This window comes from Theobroma umbraticum, unplaced genomic scaffold (assembly GCF_002168275.2).
Source record: "Theobroma umbraticum cultivar Fairchild unplaced genomic scaffold, ASM216827v3 scaffold_86.0, whole genome shotgun sequence".
In the NCBI taxonomy this organism is placed as follows: Eukaryota; Viridiplantae; Streptophyta; class Magnoliopsida; order Malvales; family Malvaceae; genus Theobroma; species Theobroma umbraticum.
The window spans coordinates 4,494,663-4,509,642 of record NW_018397263.1 but is presented as its reverse complement, the minus strand read 5'-3'; the positions used below and the strand labels follow the sequence as shown (position 1 = coordinate 4,509,642).

The window sequence follows — 14,980 nt, the reverse complement described above, 5'->3', positions numbered from 1 at the left end:
ATATCTTACCTATTTGTTATAATAAGTGAATCCCGGTTCAGAAAAAGACTTCCATTTGGAGGAAACAAGGAACTTTGGCCCTTTTCCTTTTGCCCCCACTACAGTCTTCTTCTTTATAATTAGTAGTAAAAAAGTGGAGATGATGGGGCATGGGGACATTTGCATGGAACTTGACCAAAACCCTGACAAGGAAAGAGCAAAATTTTCTAGCTTTTGGGTTTGGCAAGCTAAAGCCAACTGTGTTGTTAAAATTTCATTTTTTCAATTCGGAAAGTTGCAGGGCGTGACATTAGTTAATTTCTCTTATGAAACTATGGCTGATGTATATAATCAACAAATGGGGATCATCTATTGGGGGAGTCGATCCATTGCAATATATATATATATATATATATATATGCCTTGTGACTGTCCTTGTATAAATGCATATCCAATGATAACTTTTAAGCATAATCTTTACCCACAGAACCCAAACGTCTAATCATCAATTTACTTGTGACTTGGAGTCAGGCAGGCTTTTGGTTTGAGTCTGGGACCTTCCCCTTGCGCCTCAAAAGGAATTCCCTAACTCAAAAAAGAAAGAATAGTCTATTTTATGCAACTTTGTAAGCACTGCCGTTAACTATGGAGTGTCTACTTTTATGGACATTAGTTACAAAGTGAACATTGTCACTAACTTCTCGTTTCTTTCTTTGGATTGGTTTTCCCCTTGGGGACGTTTAAACAAACCATCAAAAAAATAAATCTACGACAGATCCAAATGCTAAGTGTTCTCGTCGCCTATCGTTTGTCCAATTTATGTACTTTCTTAGTTTCTTTTATTTACGTTTTCCATGCAATTACTCTCACGATATGTTTTATCAAACAGGCCCCATGTACTACCAAGGATTGTACCATTTCTTCTACCAATACAATCCCCAAGGAGCAGTGCGGGGCAACATTGTTTGGGCCCATTCAGTGTCCAAAGATTTGGTGAATTGGCAAACACCTGAATTAGCCATCACTCCTACACCGCCCTTCGACCTCAAAAAAAACGAGGTACAAAACTATGCTGTCCCAGAGAAAGCATCAGATCCTTATCTACGTAAATGGAACAAGCCTAGTGGAAACCCGATCATGATTGCTGATAAAGGCGTGAATGCCAGAGACTTTCGTGACCCTACCACAGCTTGGAATCTCTTGGTAGGAAGTAAAATGATCGTAAAGGGATAGCCTACTTGTTCAAGAGCAAGGATTTCAAGAAGTGGACCAATGCCCAACGCCTTTTACATGCTGCACCTAACACTGGAATGTGGGAATGTCCAGATTTTTATCCTGTTTCAAAGCCTGGTAACAAGGGCTTGGACACATCTGTACAAGGAAAAGATGTGAAGCATGTTTTGAAGGTGAGCTTATATCTCACAAGATATGAGTATTACCCACATGGTACTTAATTACCTAAATCAGGAAAAGTACGTTCCTGACAAGGACAAAGTTGATGGTTGGGCTGGGCTTAGAAATGCTTACTTCTATGCTTCAAAGACATTCTTTGATCCTGCAAAGAACAGGAGGATTCAGTGGGATTGGCCGAATTTGTCGGATTCCTTGATGGATGATGTTAAAAGAGGATGGGCTGGTATTCGGGTACCTTATATTCAACAAAAATCTTTTACTAATCTCTGAGGGATAGCTGTAGTTAGAAATTAAAATGATGGATTTTAATGGCGTTATCTCAGTTAATTCCAAGGACAGTGGAAAGCAATTAGTGCAATGGCCCGTTGAAGAGTTAAGAGACCCTAAGGGGAAAAAGAGTCCAAATAAGGAATACACAGCTTAAACCGGGAGAACATATGGAAATCAAAGGAATTAGTGGCTCCCAGGTTTGCTTCATAATTTGTATTCTAAGAACATGTTTCCAAATTGATTGGCTAAAGATCCTCTTATAATTAACTCTCATCTCCCTAGTTGATGATCTTCACTGACTGATGTTGATATCACCTTTTCTATACCTAACTTGGACAAAGCTGAGCCACTCGATCCTAGTTCGAAAGATCCCCAAGACCTTTGTTACAAGAAGAAATCAAAAGTTGGTGGTGCAATTGGTCCATTTGGACCTTTGGCATTGGCTTCAGAAAAGCTTGAAGAATTTACCCCAGTTTTCTTCAGGATATTCGAAGCTCAAAACAAACAGGTTGTTCTCACGTGCCCGATGCATCACGGTCTGTCTGCCTTTTTCTACAAGACCACTATTTGAGTTTCATTCATCCATTATAAATATTTCTAGCGTCATTTTTATTTGATTCCCTTGTGGCAGCTCCACTTTGACGGAGAGAGTTTATAAACCAACATTTGGTGGCTTTGCAGACGGTAGATTTATCTAATAAGAAGCTTTCTCTTAGGAGTTTGGTAAGCTATATATGGCTTAACCCTCACCTTCTAGATCTCGCCCTCTACATCTCTTCTTATCTTTTTGCTTATCACATTATTATGCTTTTGTTCATATGTTTTGTTTCTTTTTTCTTGGGCAGATTGATCACTCTGTGGTAGAGAGCTTTGCAGCTGGAGGGAAAACATGCATCTCATCAAGGGTATATTCAACGCTGGCAGTTTTTCGTCAGGCTCATGTGTTTGCATTCAACAATGGAACGGAAACTATCACTTTACAAAATGTCAATGCCTGGAGTATGAAGAGACCTAAACAGATGAACAATTGAAGGGGACTAGGGAAACTGCTATTTCATTCAAACAGGCTTGACCTTAGAATTTGTAGCATTTATATATAGCCTTAACAATGATAGAATTTAGATTAACATAATACATAATTTAAAAGTTGAGGTGCAAATCATACATGTGCCAATTTGTACATTTTGCGGAAGTTCAAGTAACAAATAAGTAGTTAACTCAAAATAAAACACCTGATGACTTGAAAACTTGGAACCATGATATTCATGTCAAGCAGTTCTTCACAAGGTGAGAATTCATGGTTTTAAAAACTTCATTAACAGTAGCCGACAACTTACATTGGAAAAATCAGAGGGAAACAAGCTTGCAAATCTGTAGTAACGCACTGTGTATACAAGAGAATCAAACAAATTTGATTTTGCACCAAGGAAAAAGTAATGGATCCACGAGCAGGAGTACAATTATATTCTCCTCTTGCTCTTGCTTGACTGTACATCAACAAGACATAACTCGTTGAAAGAAACCAATGAAGGTTATATATATAAAGCAAAAAGGATCTTCTTACTTGATAAATAGCTTGTTTTAGTTAAACAACATCACCGAGAAAGCATTTTTTGATGTTGCCCATAATACACCTGAGCCAGCATTTTAAGCTCACCGATGAAACTAATCTCCCTGAATACATTGACACCACTTGCAAGCACATCAAGTCCAATCCAATTAACAACGAAAATCTACATAAGAAAAGGTTCGTTCATTGTGCCTTTGCCCTTGGGTGTAATAGAGGCCTTCATCTTCTGAACAGTTGATACATCAATCTTGGAAGACTTGGCAATGATATCATCCCTAATGTTAGTTGAAAAAACAGACCTGGGAAGACTTATGGTTCCAGCATTTGCACTACCGAAGGCAGAAATCGCAAAAGCAGAGTCCTGCCCATAGTTATATTGATAGTGAACAACACCCTTAGGGAAGATAAACAGATCTCCAGCTTGAAGTGTCTGAATATGTAACACATTTTTCTCATCAACAAAGCCCACTTCAAGAGAGCCTATGAGAAGAAAAAGAAGCTCAGCAACCTGAGGATGGCTGTGAACAGGATTTAAGGAGACTGAAGGGAACTGCAGCACAGCATAAGAAATGCCCTGACCATTTAAGGCTGGAAATTCAGCCTTGCTGACATTCAGAGTCTCAAAAGCTGTAGGTAGATCAGCCCCGATCAGGACACGGAAGGCAGTATGAGTGAAGAAGTTTGCATCAGCAGTGGTTAAATTCGGTGGCAAAACAGAGTCAACCATAAGGTCTGTCTCGGTAGAATACATCACCTGGGAAATCATCAGTACCAAAATAAGGGTATGAATGCGTGATACAATTCCCATGGTCGTGGTTGAGGTTATGCAGCAGAACTATACAATTTTAGATGATATCATAATTACATGGATGAAGGTAAAAGCAAAGCTGATTGAGGATTGCGTATGTGCACTCATGTTGTGTATGCTAGAATGTATATCAGAGGGGAACCAGAACCTTAGTAGCAATTTGACAAGAATTCTCCACCATATGCAATTGGCCGGCAACTATAAAAGAAACAAGAATGCATTTTTGTCTTACATGTTATTTCTTGGACTTATCACCAAATGATCAAATGTTGCATGTTAATTTGTCCAAGTATTAGGCATTCCATATGCATCAGGACTCAGTTAATTGATATACATAAGGATGTCAATTAAAGCCCCATTAAAGAATATGCTGCTGTCTATTAAGACAATCAAGTAAGACATGGATGCCGAACTTTTGATTTACGAATGTTGGGAAAAAAATGATATAGTTAAGTCAATTATTTTAAATTATGCATTACTCCTAACTAGTTAGGAGGAGAAAAATGACATTGAGTATAGCCTAAGATATTTCGTCACTGTTTGTCTGATCAAACAGATAAAAAGGAGTTGAACCATCATTGAAAAAAGTATGTTGAAGAAAATTGTAGCTTATATTTCTAGGGAAATTTTTCTTTTTAACAAGATTTAAATGCAAAACAGGGTATAATCCAAATGGAATTTACCAAGATTATTTGCCCTTGTCCGTTAAATCAAGTCATCATTATGAACTACAAGCCAAATGGCCTCAAGACTGCAAAAGTTCCCTATTCAAAACCAGATGCATGTATTCATTTAAAGATTAAAGAATCCAAAAAAAATATCATACGATGCTTTAGTAATGCATGGAATAGGGGAAAACCATGCATGTTATACATTTAAGAATAAAGAGTCCAAAATATTATCCTCTGATGCTTTAGTAATACATAGAAAAGGGGAAAACTAACCTGCCAATATCAAGTAAGCCAATTACCAGTAGTCCCCACATGAACAAGCCCCCTCATTGAAGTGGTGAAATCGATTTGCATCTCGTACGATAATCAACCTCTTTGTAATAGCTGATACAAACTTAATAAATGTGTGGCAGTCACCACAAACTCTAAGATTCTTTGTAATCCTGATAGGAGTTCCCTTAGGGGTGGCAATAAGACCAAATGCAATAGCCAATTTTTCACTATGCGTGTACAAGATTCCAACCTTAACTTCCTCATCAACATCATGTAACACAAAATTTGTATCTGGTACGTAACCAGCTAACTCCAATTTCTCACTCATACTCTTCAGCAATCCATAAATCTCCTTTGACAGAGGATGAGACTTGTCCCCCACGCCAAATTGATAAATCTTGTCATCCACCTCAATCCAGGTCCAACCAGGAATCTTTTTCAAACTCCTTTTGGTCATTAGGTTCCTGATTTTTGCCATATCTTCCCACCTACCAGCATTTGCATAAATGTTGGAAAGTAACACATAGTGCCCTGGATTCTGAGGCTGTAGTTCAAGAAGAGACTTTGCAGCCTTTTCTGCCAACTCTACGTGTTTATGGATTCTACATGCCGCAAGCATAGCACCCCATAGCCCTTCATCCTTCTCAACTGTCATGTTCTCAATTAAGTTCAAGGCCTCATCAAGTCTCCCAGCACGGCCTAAGAGATCAACCATGCAAGTATAGTGCTTCACATCTGGTCTCACACCATATTCGTCCCACATCATGTTAAAAAGCTGAAGACCCTCGTCAACCAAGCCAGCATGACTACAAGCATAAAACAGAGAAACAAAAGTTATCCTATTTGGCATTATCCCACTATTCAACATCATAGGAAATAAATCAAGTGCTTTCCTGCCTTGTCCATGGTATCCATAAGCAGCAATCATCGCACTCCATGAAATTACATTCTTCTCTTGCATCCTATCAAAGATTTCCCTCCCACAATCAACACTCCCACACTTGGCATACATATCAATAATTGCAGTACCCAATACCACATCCAAACTAAAACTCATTCTACAAACATAATCATGAATAAGTCTAGCCTTATGCATAGCACCCAACTTCGCGCAAGCATTAACTACAGTCACAATATTAATCTTATCCGGCACAACACCTTCCTCTCTCATCCATTCAAACAAAACCAACGATTCCTTAGCATTCCCACACTCAGCATACCCCCCTATCATAACAGTCCAGATTACAAGGTCCTTGTTTGGCATATTATCAAACAACCTACGAGCATTGTCCATGACCCTGCATTTTGCATACATGTCAACAAGAGCAGAAGAAACAAAGTGATCCAAACACAACCCAGATTTCAGAACAACACCATGAACTAAACTACCCATTAACAAGTCCATCCCATCCCTACAAACCCTCAAAACAAAAGGCAAAGTATAATTATCAGGCTGAACACCACACCTAATGAGCTCCCTAAAAAACCTAAAACAATTAACAAAGTCACCAGCTTTAGCAAACCCACCAACCATGACACTCCAAGAAACTGGGTCCTTCTCTCTCATTCCATCAAAAAAAGCATAAGCGTCACCTAAAGCCCTGTGTTGAAGATATATGTAAAGGAGTTTGTTTGTAACAAATAGGTTATTTAATAATCCATTGGCAACTACTTGGGCATGAACGTGTGTTATTTCAAAGACGTTTTTGCAGTTTAACAAAGCAGAGATAAAAAATTTCGGGTCCACATAGAGTGAAGAATGAGAGTCTAGTGGTTTTTGCATATGGGTTTGGAGTTTTAGGGAGGTTTCTTGAGTATCTGCAATCGCTGCAAGTGTAGAAATAGAGTGAAGAAGGCGGAATCTGTCGTGGTTCGAGATAAGCAAGGACTGGATCTTCGTGAGCCTTAACATGGGATTGGCGCGAGGGAAGCAGGAGTACTTTAGAAGCTAACTCTTTAACGGCTCCTAAACGGTATTTCTGTTGGAGCAAATATTGTACGAGGAAACATCAAGCATGCAACAACGGTTAAGGTAGCTTCCTTTCAACCTATAACTTTCTCTATCCTACTGATTCCCAGCAACCTTTTGACAAATTTTTTTTCCAATGAAGTATACGCGATAATTTGGACTTGGGAGTAACAACTTCCAAGTATTAATATTATTTTATCAAAATTAACAACCTTGAACACTTTAACTTTATTTTTAAAAAAAATCTAGGGAAGACACAGGTAAAAATTTCACTGGAAAATATTATGTCCCATCTCGTTAAGTATAATAATAATTAACCAGCTGACTGCCTTGCAATAATATTGTAATGGAATTATGAGGTAAAGATACCAAGTGGCCTGAATTGATTTGAATGGAGGAATGCTGAAATGTTTTAAGAATATAAAGAGAAGCAGAGAAGATTTAAGCCCGTGTGGCCGTGCTAACATATGGTTCAGAGAAGTTGAAATTTCACTTTCGAGTAAACAAAAAAGGGCATACATTACAAAGCTGCTCAAGAAAAAGCAATGTCCCAAGAATTATGAATAAAACTTAAACCCGAGGGGTTTTGTCTCAATTTACACTCCTCCATCCAAGCTAAAGATTATAAATCCTGAGAAAGGATTATTCTTACTGAATCCATCCTGAGACATGCAATACACCTTCCACCGCCAACTGCTGCATCGTTACAATCTCCCCAAGACGATAATAACAGTTTACACTAATGATACAAATACAAATATAATTTGCAGAAGAACATATGAAGGGAGCAAGGCCACCAGTATTAGTTGATTTGTGAAAGGGGTGACCGTGGTATTAGTGATGCCTTTAATTCCTTTGGCTCAAATGATTCGTACGAATTGTTTTCACGAAATTCCTCAACCAGAGCTTCCATTGGCATGGCTCGTAGTGATTCTATACTCCCCTTGCTCGGAACATCTTGTTCGCTTCTTGTTGGCGTCGTCCCACTTGCCTCGTAATCCTGTAACATTATTTATGACAATGCACAAGGTAGAATTGAGTAAATTTTCTGGACCCCGTATACCGAAATGCAAATGTCCTCACTTAATATTTATGACAAGCCATCCTATGTTTTAGCTAATAGTCTCACTCTCGGAACAAGTCAAAAGCCGCAAAACATACCATGTATCTCTGCTGGAATGTTTCTTCTGCTCTCTGCCTGATGGACGTAGCTTGTCTTGAATGATCATCCTGGAATACCTCCATGCTTTTACCATGAGCTTTAACAGTGTCCAAGATTCCAGACGTAATTCCTTGTTCCTGCTCTGACACACCTGTACACAATTCCATGAAAATATACTCATGATAGGATTCCCAAGCTAACGTTTGAGCAACGGTTGATGTTTACGTGCATTTAAAGAGATGATTAACCATTCTATTATCTAGCATCTTCATGAATATGAGCAACTGAGTTATTTTCTAGTTTTCGGCCCTTTTTTCCTTTTCATGGGACATGGAGACTCATTGCAACTTATATATATCTCCACCTCTTCTCCATTGAACATTCTAAATTTACATGCTAGAACATCCTCCATACCACAGAATCAATTAAATGATCACTGTGTCCCTTTCAAGGACTGATGCTTTAAAACTAATTTTAAATATTTGGACCAACAGTGAGCATCAAACATAAACTCACTCTAGAAGGGGAGGAAAGAAAAGAATAACTTACTATCAATGTAGTGAATGGTATCCTCAATATTCTTCAGACCATCTTGCTCAGCTGCAACCCTTGCACTATCAACCTCAGCATCATGCTGCTCATTGGTATCAGAAGCGTTCCTACAAGAAACATTTTGAAGTTTACTTCAGGAAAACCACAAAATACTACAGAAATAGAAGAATCCAACATATGATCGTCTTGGTACTAGCCTCTGGAAGTGGAAATGTAATTTCAACTATTAGTGCACTGGTTTTCCAACAAAATAATAACAAAAACGAAAAGAACTTTCAGCATTAGCTCTAGGTAGAATTAATTGTTAACATTAGAGCAAAAATTTACAACGGAAAAAGAAAAAGTTAACTTTCCATCTATTTAGAATGGCAAAAAGGCAGAATTCCACAAAAGATGTTTACCACCAACCTGATGAGTGATGTTATATCTGAAACATGTTTACTACCCATCTCATTCACCGATTCCTGAGTATGTTTGCAATGCTTGAACGCAGATTCAGCAGTAGACACACTGAAGTAAAAGATAAAGAGAAAACAAACAGGTCAAAAAAGCAAGACAGGAGAAATGGATCCAGAATACTAACACAGCAAAATTTACCATTGCTGCAGGAGTGCCTCCATACGACAATGTTTGGCAGCTGAGTAATCAGCACTGTCTTTAGCCTCATTCTCTGCTTGCATAGCAAATTCTTGCCATTTTCGTTTTGCATCTGTCGTAATACACTCCATGGAGGAAACGTGTCCATCCAAGAATGTTTTGCTTGCAACAACACTTTCTCTAAAATTTACAAGCCTTTCATCCACCTGCAAGAGAAAGCATCAATTAGTCTTCAACAACAAAGTGTACGGGAAACAAAGTTACCAAATACAGAATGGACAAACCAGCTCTTTCTGCCGACGAACATGGTTGTACACAAGATTTGTCATATCAGCAATAAGCTTCTCTGCATCACATTTTGATTGCTCCTGCATGATGCATGCTTGATGAGTAAGAAATTTCAACGTCTCTGGGCAGGAATATGTGTATTATACCTCATAAGCCTTCTGAAAGCAAATAATGCTCTTCATTTGAACTTCATCAGCTTGGACCGCATGATTCTGAACCCTCACAGACTCTTCGGAAAGCTTATCAAGAATTTCATTAGTGTAATCAGAAATGTCCTTTGTTTGCTCGATACTAACATGGAATCTCTGTTAATCAAAAGGGGACAGCAAAATTAAGTAAAGCGATGAAATGGAAATTAATATAAAGTGAAAGAAGAAATCTACCAATGTAACCTATCTATGGGAAATTATGCAAATATTAATAGTACAAGTAAACATAATTTGGGGGAAAAAATTTCATTGCAGAATAAATGAATGTCATGCAATGCTATGCTCTAAAAGGGAAAAATAGAAAAAGAAAAATTAAAGAGAGCAAAAGAGAGAGATGAGGATACTATGATCAGATATACATAAGAGACAAATTGAAAATTGGAGCACAAACCTGTCGTAGTTCCCTTGCAAAGAGAGCCATTTCTCCCTGATGAGTTGCAAGAGTACCCTGAAGATCATCAAACATTGAAGCTGCTTTGCTGGCCTCAGACAAAAGGAACTGATCCATGGTTCATAAACAAGGGACAATTAAAATAAGCAAAACTCCTAATAATTTTAAGAAAACAAAACCAAATTCAAAATATCAGCACCTACCTCTTCAATAGAATGTGCATTCGAAAAAGCCAGAGTTGAAATTTCCTCTAAGGCAGCATTGGAGCTAGCCTTGTGCAATCGCACAACATTTTGGACTGCCTCCACATGGGAAACATGCAAAGCCCTTGCAGCAGTCACCTTTTTCCTCATATCCAAGATTGCCTAAATGCAAGATTTATGAATACAAGTTCATCCATTGTGAATAAATGAACTCCAACACAAAACAAGAACTACCACAATGACAAAAATGTAACATAGAAGCTCAGTTCAAGCGTGAACCCACCCTGAATACTAAAAACCTTTCAATACCTTATCATGTATATTCATAAAAGAATGACAGAGTTTCTCAACACTCTGAAGGTGTTCATTTTGCCGAGACACTGACGAGGCCACCAGGTTGCAAAGAGAACCAATTTGTTGGGCTAGTTCTAATTGAAAGTTGTTAACCACTACTCTATTATCAGCATTCAGTTTGTCTTCCCTTCCTATAAAGTAAAACATCATATGGTTAGGATGCAATAACTAAGGCTCCACATGGTTGATGCTTTTGTTTTTTCTTTTTGATTTTTTTGCAAAAAGTGAATAGAAAAAAAAAAGCAAAAAAATTTAAAAAATGAATAGAATACCAAAGCCAAACAGCAAATAGCAAAAAGCATCAATAAAACAGAGCCTAAATTGAACACATACCAATTTTTAGGAACAATGAAGCATTATCCTTAAGTGCTTTCTCCAAGTCAGACCTTAAAACACAAGCTTGATGTGCTAGAGCATTTTCTATTATAGACCATTCAAAAATAATGTCAGCACACAATAAATATTAATATAATCTCAAATTCAAGTGAGTATATGTTGATGTGTACCTGCTTTTTTCTGTTCAGATATGATATATTCTTTCTCCCTCAACACATAGCGACACTTCTTCAATTCTTCTTCAGAGTTGGCAAGCAATTTGCTAGTTTCATTCAAGTTTTTCTGCATTGTCCACCAAATCAATTAGCATCAAACCATAATATAAAAGGATCAGATAAAAAACTTAACAAAGTTCACCTCAGTCGTCTCAAGTTTTCCACTCAAATCAGAGCACTGTCGAACTTGGGCAACATATTTATCTTGCAATTCCTCAAGTTGCTGTTTGATTAACAAACCAAACAAAAGATGGCAACTTATAAGCCATATAAACCAAACAAAGACAGCAAGCATCTCATGATTCCAACTGATTAAAAATGACACCATAGCAAAAGCTAACCTTCTGATGGGTTTCAAGAAGGACCCCCATTTGTTCAATCTGATCAGCCATTGCCTAAACAAATTCCAAACACATAAGAATAAATAAATAAAAAAAATGATTCACTATCACCTGACAATCTGGGTACTTAATCAATGGACTTCAGTTATACTTACATATGGAAAAAATCATATTAAAAGAATAGACAAACACAGCTGCAGTTTCCAACAGTAGCAAAGCATTATCACTTCTAAGAAATGAACATCAAGAAACAGAAGGAAATAACAAAACCATTCTATATAGGCATAAACATACACCCAACGTCTAAGGGGGGGAAGTATGAGCCATAAACCACACCTTCCTTTCACTCTCCTCCTGGTAATATCGCTCCTTTGGAATATAAACACCATTTTTCTCACGAGCAGCATACACCTCTGAACAAATAGAGAACATCAAAAAAGCAATGTATATTAATCAACATAGTTTATATAAGGAATATTATATTGGCCAATATAGTTAATTTTTTTTTGACAACCCCTCCAATAAAAAATTATCTTACCTGCCTTTAGCCGTTCAATTTCACCATAGAGGTCCTTTATAAGAGTTGATTTCATCATTTTTTGGTTAACCTACGTAAATTGATCAATAAGTTACTTGTTAACCCTTTCCTCATTTTCAAATAACAGTATGATATAACTAGCCAATAACCAGCTTAAGATATCAACAAATTGCACAGCAGGACAAGAAATGACAAGTGGATATTGGTATAGCAAAAATGTTGCACACTCTCAATTTATATCAAACTAGATATCCAACATATAACACACAATGATTACTTTCCTGCACTGGAATCTTTAACCCACTGTACTTCATTAAAAAGCACTAAGTGTGAATATAACACATCAAATTCAATGCATAAACTCAGAGAAAATTCAAAGTACTATGGGCAGCATGAATCATACATCGGTTTCAAGAAAGATAAAGATTCATTTAAAAATTCCACTCTAAACAAACAAGTTACTTTGAAACTTGCAAGTCACTGCATTTCCTACATAGTTGGTAGAAGCTATGGCAGGCATTCATGTTCAAGTTAACTGTACATTTTAGCATGTGTCTGGATATTGTTTAAGGGAAAACAGAAAGAAATCCAACCAAAAGGGAGACATAGGAAAGAAATTGACTTGTTCATGTGTACATCAAACCTCAGGCTTATTTTTGATATTCTTTGCCCTGTGTGCATAATCCAGTGTACTTAGAGTCTCCTCCAGACAATGGACAGCAGGAGAAACTGTGGCTATAATGCAAGTCTTTGTTCTTCCCCCAAGTGAATCACGAAGTAACCGAGTAAGCTTGCTATCCCTAAATTCCAATTAAACTAAATAATTAGAATTGAACATGAAAGGGATATAAGTATCAAGCAACTCAAAAAAGCGATTAAAACCTGTATGGAATATGCCCAAGATGCTCCACAAGAGCATTTATAACTCGTCCTAAAGTAAGTAAACTTTTATTAATTTCACCAGCTTCTCTTGCACGACCCTGTAAATATCAACATCAAAAAAACAATTAATTATTTTCAATTAAAAGCTAAATCTGGTTACAACTCTCAAATTGATTAACAAATATACAAGAAACACATACATCCCTAGCACCAGAGCGAGATATATTTTCCGAGCCAGCTAAATCAACCAAATTCAGCTTCCCACACTTTATTAGCTCTTCACCTTCTGGTGTAGCTTCCTTAATATGAATTGTAATAGAAAATAGAGAATGCGATCGACTGAAATAAACCACATTTTTTGGATGAACAGAAAGGAAAAAACCTTAACGTTAATCAAACATATTGAGCAGACAAAAGAACCATTACCTCGACTGCTTATTCAACAAAGTTTCAGCAGTCCGACGCTTAGCAGACCCTCTTTCAAGCAGAGTAAATATCTCACTAGCACTTGTAACAATTTCTTCCTCTAATCCTCTGACAAGAACTCCACCTTTCCCATCTTCCATAAGCGGCAGCTGCTTCTTCTGTTTCTCCTCCAAAGCAACTTTTGAAATTTCTTCAGGTGCAAGCAAATCAGTAATCTCTTCATTATACAGTTCCAAAAACGTAACTTTCACACTGTACTCCGCATTCTGACTCTCCAATGTGTCAAATATCTGTTTAACAGCTCTTGGTATGACCCCTGCCTCTGCTGGCAATTCGCCATTAGGGCCCGTCTGTCACATTTTTTTATCATATAATTAAACAAATTATAATTAGTTGGTTACACAAAGAAGACGACTTAAAAACGAATGCAAGCGAAAATTACCGACAATCAAATGTATATACCTTTGCCCTTTTGCATTCACCTTCCATAGTGTAAGTTTTCCCCGTACCAGTTTGACCGTAAGCAAAAATAGTACAATTAAAACCTTCTAAAACTTCATTCACAATTGGAACCACTGCTTGTTCATATAGATCTTTTTGTTGGGCTGAAGGCCCAAATACCTGTTTAAATTAAAAACCATTAACAAATTCAACATCTACAGTATCAAACAAGTCCGATAATAATAATAATTAATTAAAGAGCAATAATCACCAAAAAAAAAGGAAGAAGAAAGAAAACAGAAAACCTTATCGAAAGTGAAAACTCTATCGATATGTTTGCCGGCGATGTTCTGAGAAACGGCGACTTCTCTTACGTACTCATTACACGTCACCACTTGCGGCGCATTGTTCCTCAACTCCTCTTCGCTAAACGGCCTATAGAATTTTATTTTTTCACCGAAAACAACAAAAAAAAATTCAAAATCTGTGAAATCAGTGGATCTAGGAAACCCTGACCCAAAAGGAGAGTCAAAGAAACGAAACCTGCAACGGAGGAGGACTTGAACGTTGACGCCTTTCTCTTTTTCGTGGCGACCGGACATTTTCAATCGTCGAAGGGAAGGAGAATCGCACGAACCTATGTTTGATTCTTCTTTTCTTTCTCTTTCTTTGTTGTTCTGTTACTGTTAGATCCGCTTTTTGAATTTTTGCTTCTTTCCTTCTTTTTTCTTCTTTCCCTTTTGGGGTCTGGTTTTTGGTGAAATGAAATCTGAAGAGAGAGCGGGCTTCCGAATAAGATTTGAAATTTTTGAAAGGAGGCGCTCCGGGCTAGAGGATGTTATATCAAACGGGTGCGTTTTGGGGATGTTATTGGGACGGTCTGGATTGCTTTAAATTGAATGGACTGGATTGCCCTTATGAACTATGCGAAATCCCAAATTAAGCCTAGTTGATTTTGAACGTAGGGTTGGTATAGTTCCAACCTGGACTGGACTTAGCCCAATATCATTTGATGGGTTGGTCCAGCATTTTTGGGTGGGCTAAATTTTGAGACTGATTGCAAGATGCATGGTTCAAATTTAATAGTAAGAC

At 37.5% G+C, this 14,980-nt stretch overlaps 3 protein-coding genes and 1 pseudogene across 4 annotated transcripts; 1 reads left to right on the top strand and 3 right to left on the bottom strand.

Moving 5' to 3' along the window:
• Nucleotides 1-868: 868 nt before the first annotated feature.
• Nucleotides 869-2,769, top strand: LOC110420779 (beta-fructofuranosidase, insoluble isoenzyme 1-like). The gene is given in 9 exon segments (XM_089784193.1): nucleotides 869-1,192; nucleotides 1,195-1,430; nucleotides 1,432-1,623; nucleotides 1,727-1,768; nucleotides 1,770-1,860; nucleotides 1,962-2,202; nucleotides 2,294-2,345; nucleotides 2,347-2,385; nucleotides 2,508-2,769. Coding segments are annotated over 9 exon segments (1,398 nt in total). The 5' UTR covers nucleotides 869-873; the 3' UTR covers nucleotides 2,694-2,769.
• Nucleotides 2,770-2,955: 186 nt separating this feature from the next.
• LOC149526932 (germin-like protein 9-3) lies at nucleotides 2,956-4,434 on the bottom strand. Its single transcript, XM_089784194.1, has one exon. It carries the CDS (start codon nucleotides 4,038-4,040, stop codon nucleotides 3,396-3,398), a length of 645 nt encoding a protein of 214 aa, XP_089640320.1. The 5' UTR covers nucleotides 4,041-4,434; the 3' UTR covers nucleotides 2,956-3,395.
• On the bottom strand, nucleotides 3,852-7,089 carry LOC110420780 (pentatricopeptide repeat-containing protein At4g33990 pseudogene; annotated as a pseudogene). Its single transcript, XR_016351448.1, has 2 exons — nucleotides 4,985-7,089; nucleotides 3,852-3,986 (listed from the first exon to the last, which is right to left on the bottom strand). The product of XR_016351448.1 is annotated as a pentatricopeptide repeat-containing protein At4g33990 pseudogene (transcript).
• Nucleotides 7,090-7,417: 328 nt separating this feature from the next.
• On the bottom strand, nucleotides 7,418-14,670 carry LOC110420777 (P-loop containing nucleoside triphosphate hydrolases superfamily protein). Its single transcript, XM_021434145.2, has 23 exons — nucleotides 14,432-14,670; nucleotides 14,194-14,323; nucleotides 13,910-14,068; nucleotides 13,448-13,797; nucleotides 13,222-13,360; nucleotides 13,022-13,119; nucleotides 12,783-12,939; nucleotides 12,140-12,209; nucleotides 11,938-12,014; nucleotides 11,602-11,655; nucleotides 11,403-11,483; nucleotides 11,216-11,327; nucleotides 11,043-11,129; nucleotides 10,665-10,840; nucleotides 10,356-10,517; nucleotides 10,153-10,260; nucleotides 9,699-9,857; nucleotides 9,549-9,632; nucleotides 9,265-9,470; nucleotides 9,076-9,177; nucleotides 8,665-8,774; nucleotides 8,115-8,266; nucleotides 7,418-7,953 (listed from the first exon to the last, which is right to left on the bottom strand). The coding sequence occupies exons 1-23, from the start codon at nucleotides 14,488-14,490 to the stop codon at nucleotides 7,756-7,758; spliced, it is 3,030 nt and encodes a 1,009-aa protein (XP_021289820.1). The 5' UTR covers nucleotides 14,491-14,670; the 3' UTR covers nucleotides 7,418-7,755.
• Nucleotides 14,671-14,980: the final 310 nt, after the last annotated feature.

Coding starts and splice junctions, on each gene's coding strand:
- LOC149526932 (XM_089784194.1), bottom strand. CDS start 4,040: ATGGGAATTGTATCACGCATTCATACCCTTATTTTGGTACTGATGATT.
- LOC110420777 (XM_021434145.2), bottom strand. CDS start 14,490: ATGTCCGGTCGCCACGAAAAAGAGAAAGGCGTCAACGTTCAAGTCCTC. Junction 12,940..13,021: donor CTTGGGCATATTCCATACAG/GTTTTAATCGCT, acceptor ATTGGAATTTAG/GGATAGCAAGCTTACTCGGT. Junction 9,471..9,548: donor TTCGTCGGCAGAAAGAGCTG/GTTTGTCCATTC, acceptor TTTCTCTTGCAG/GTGGATGAAAGGCTTGTAAA.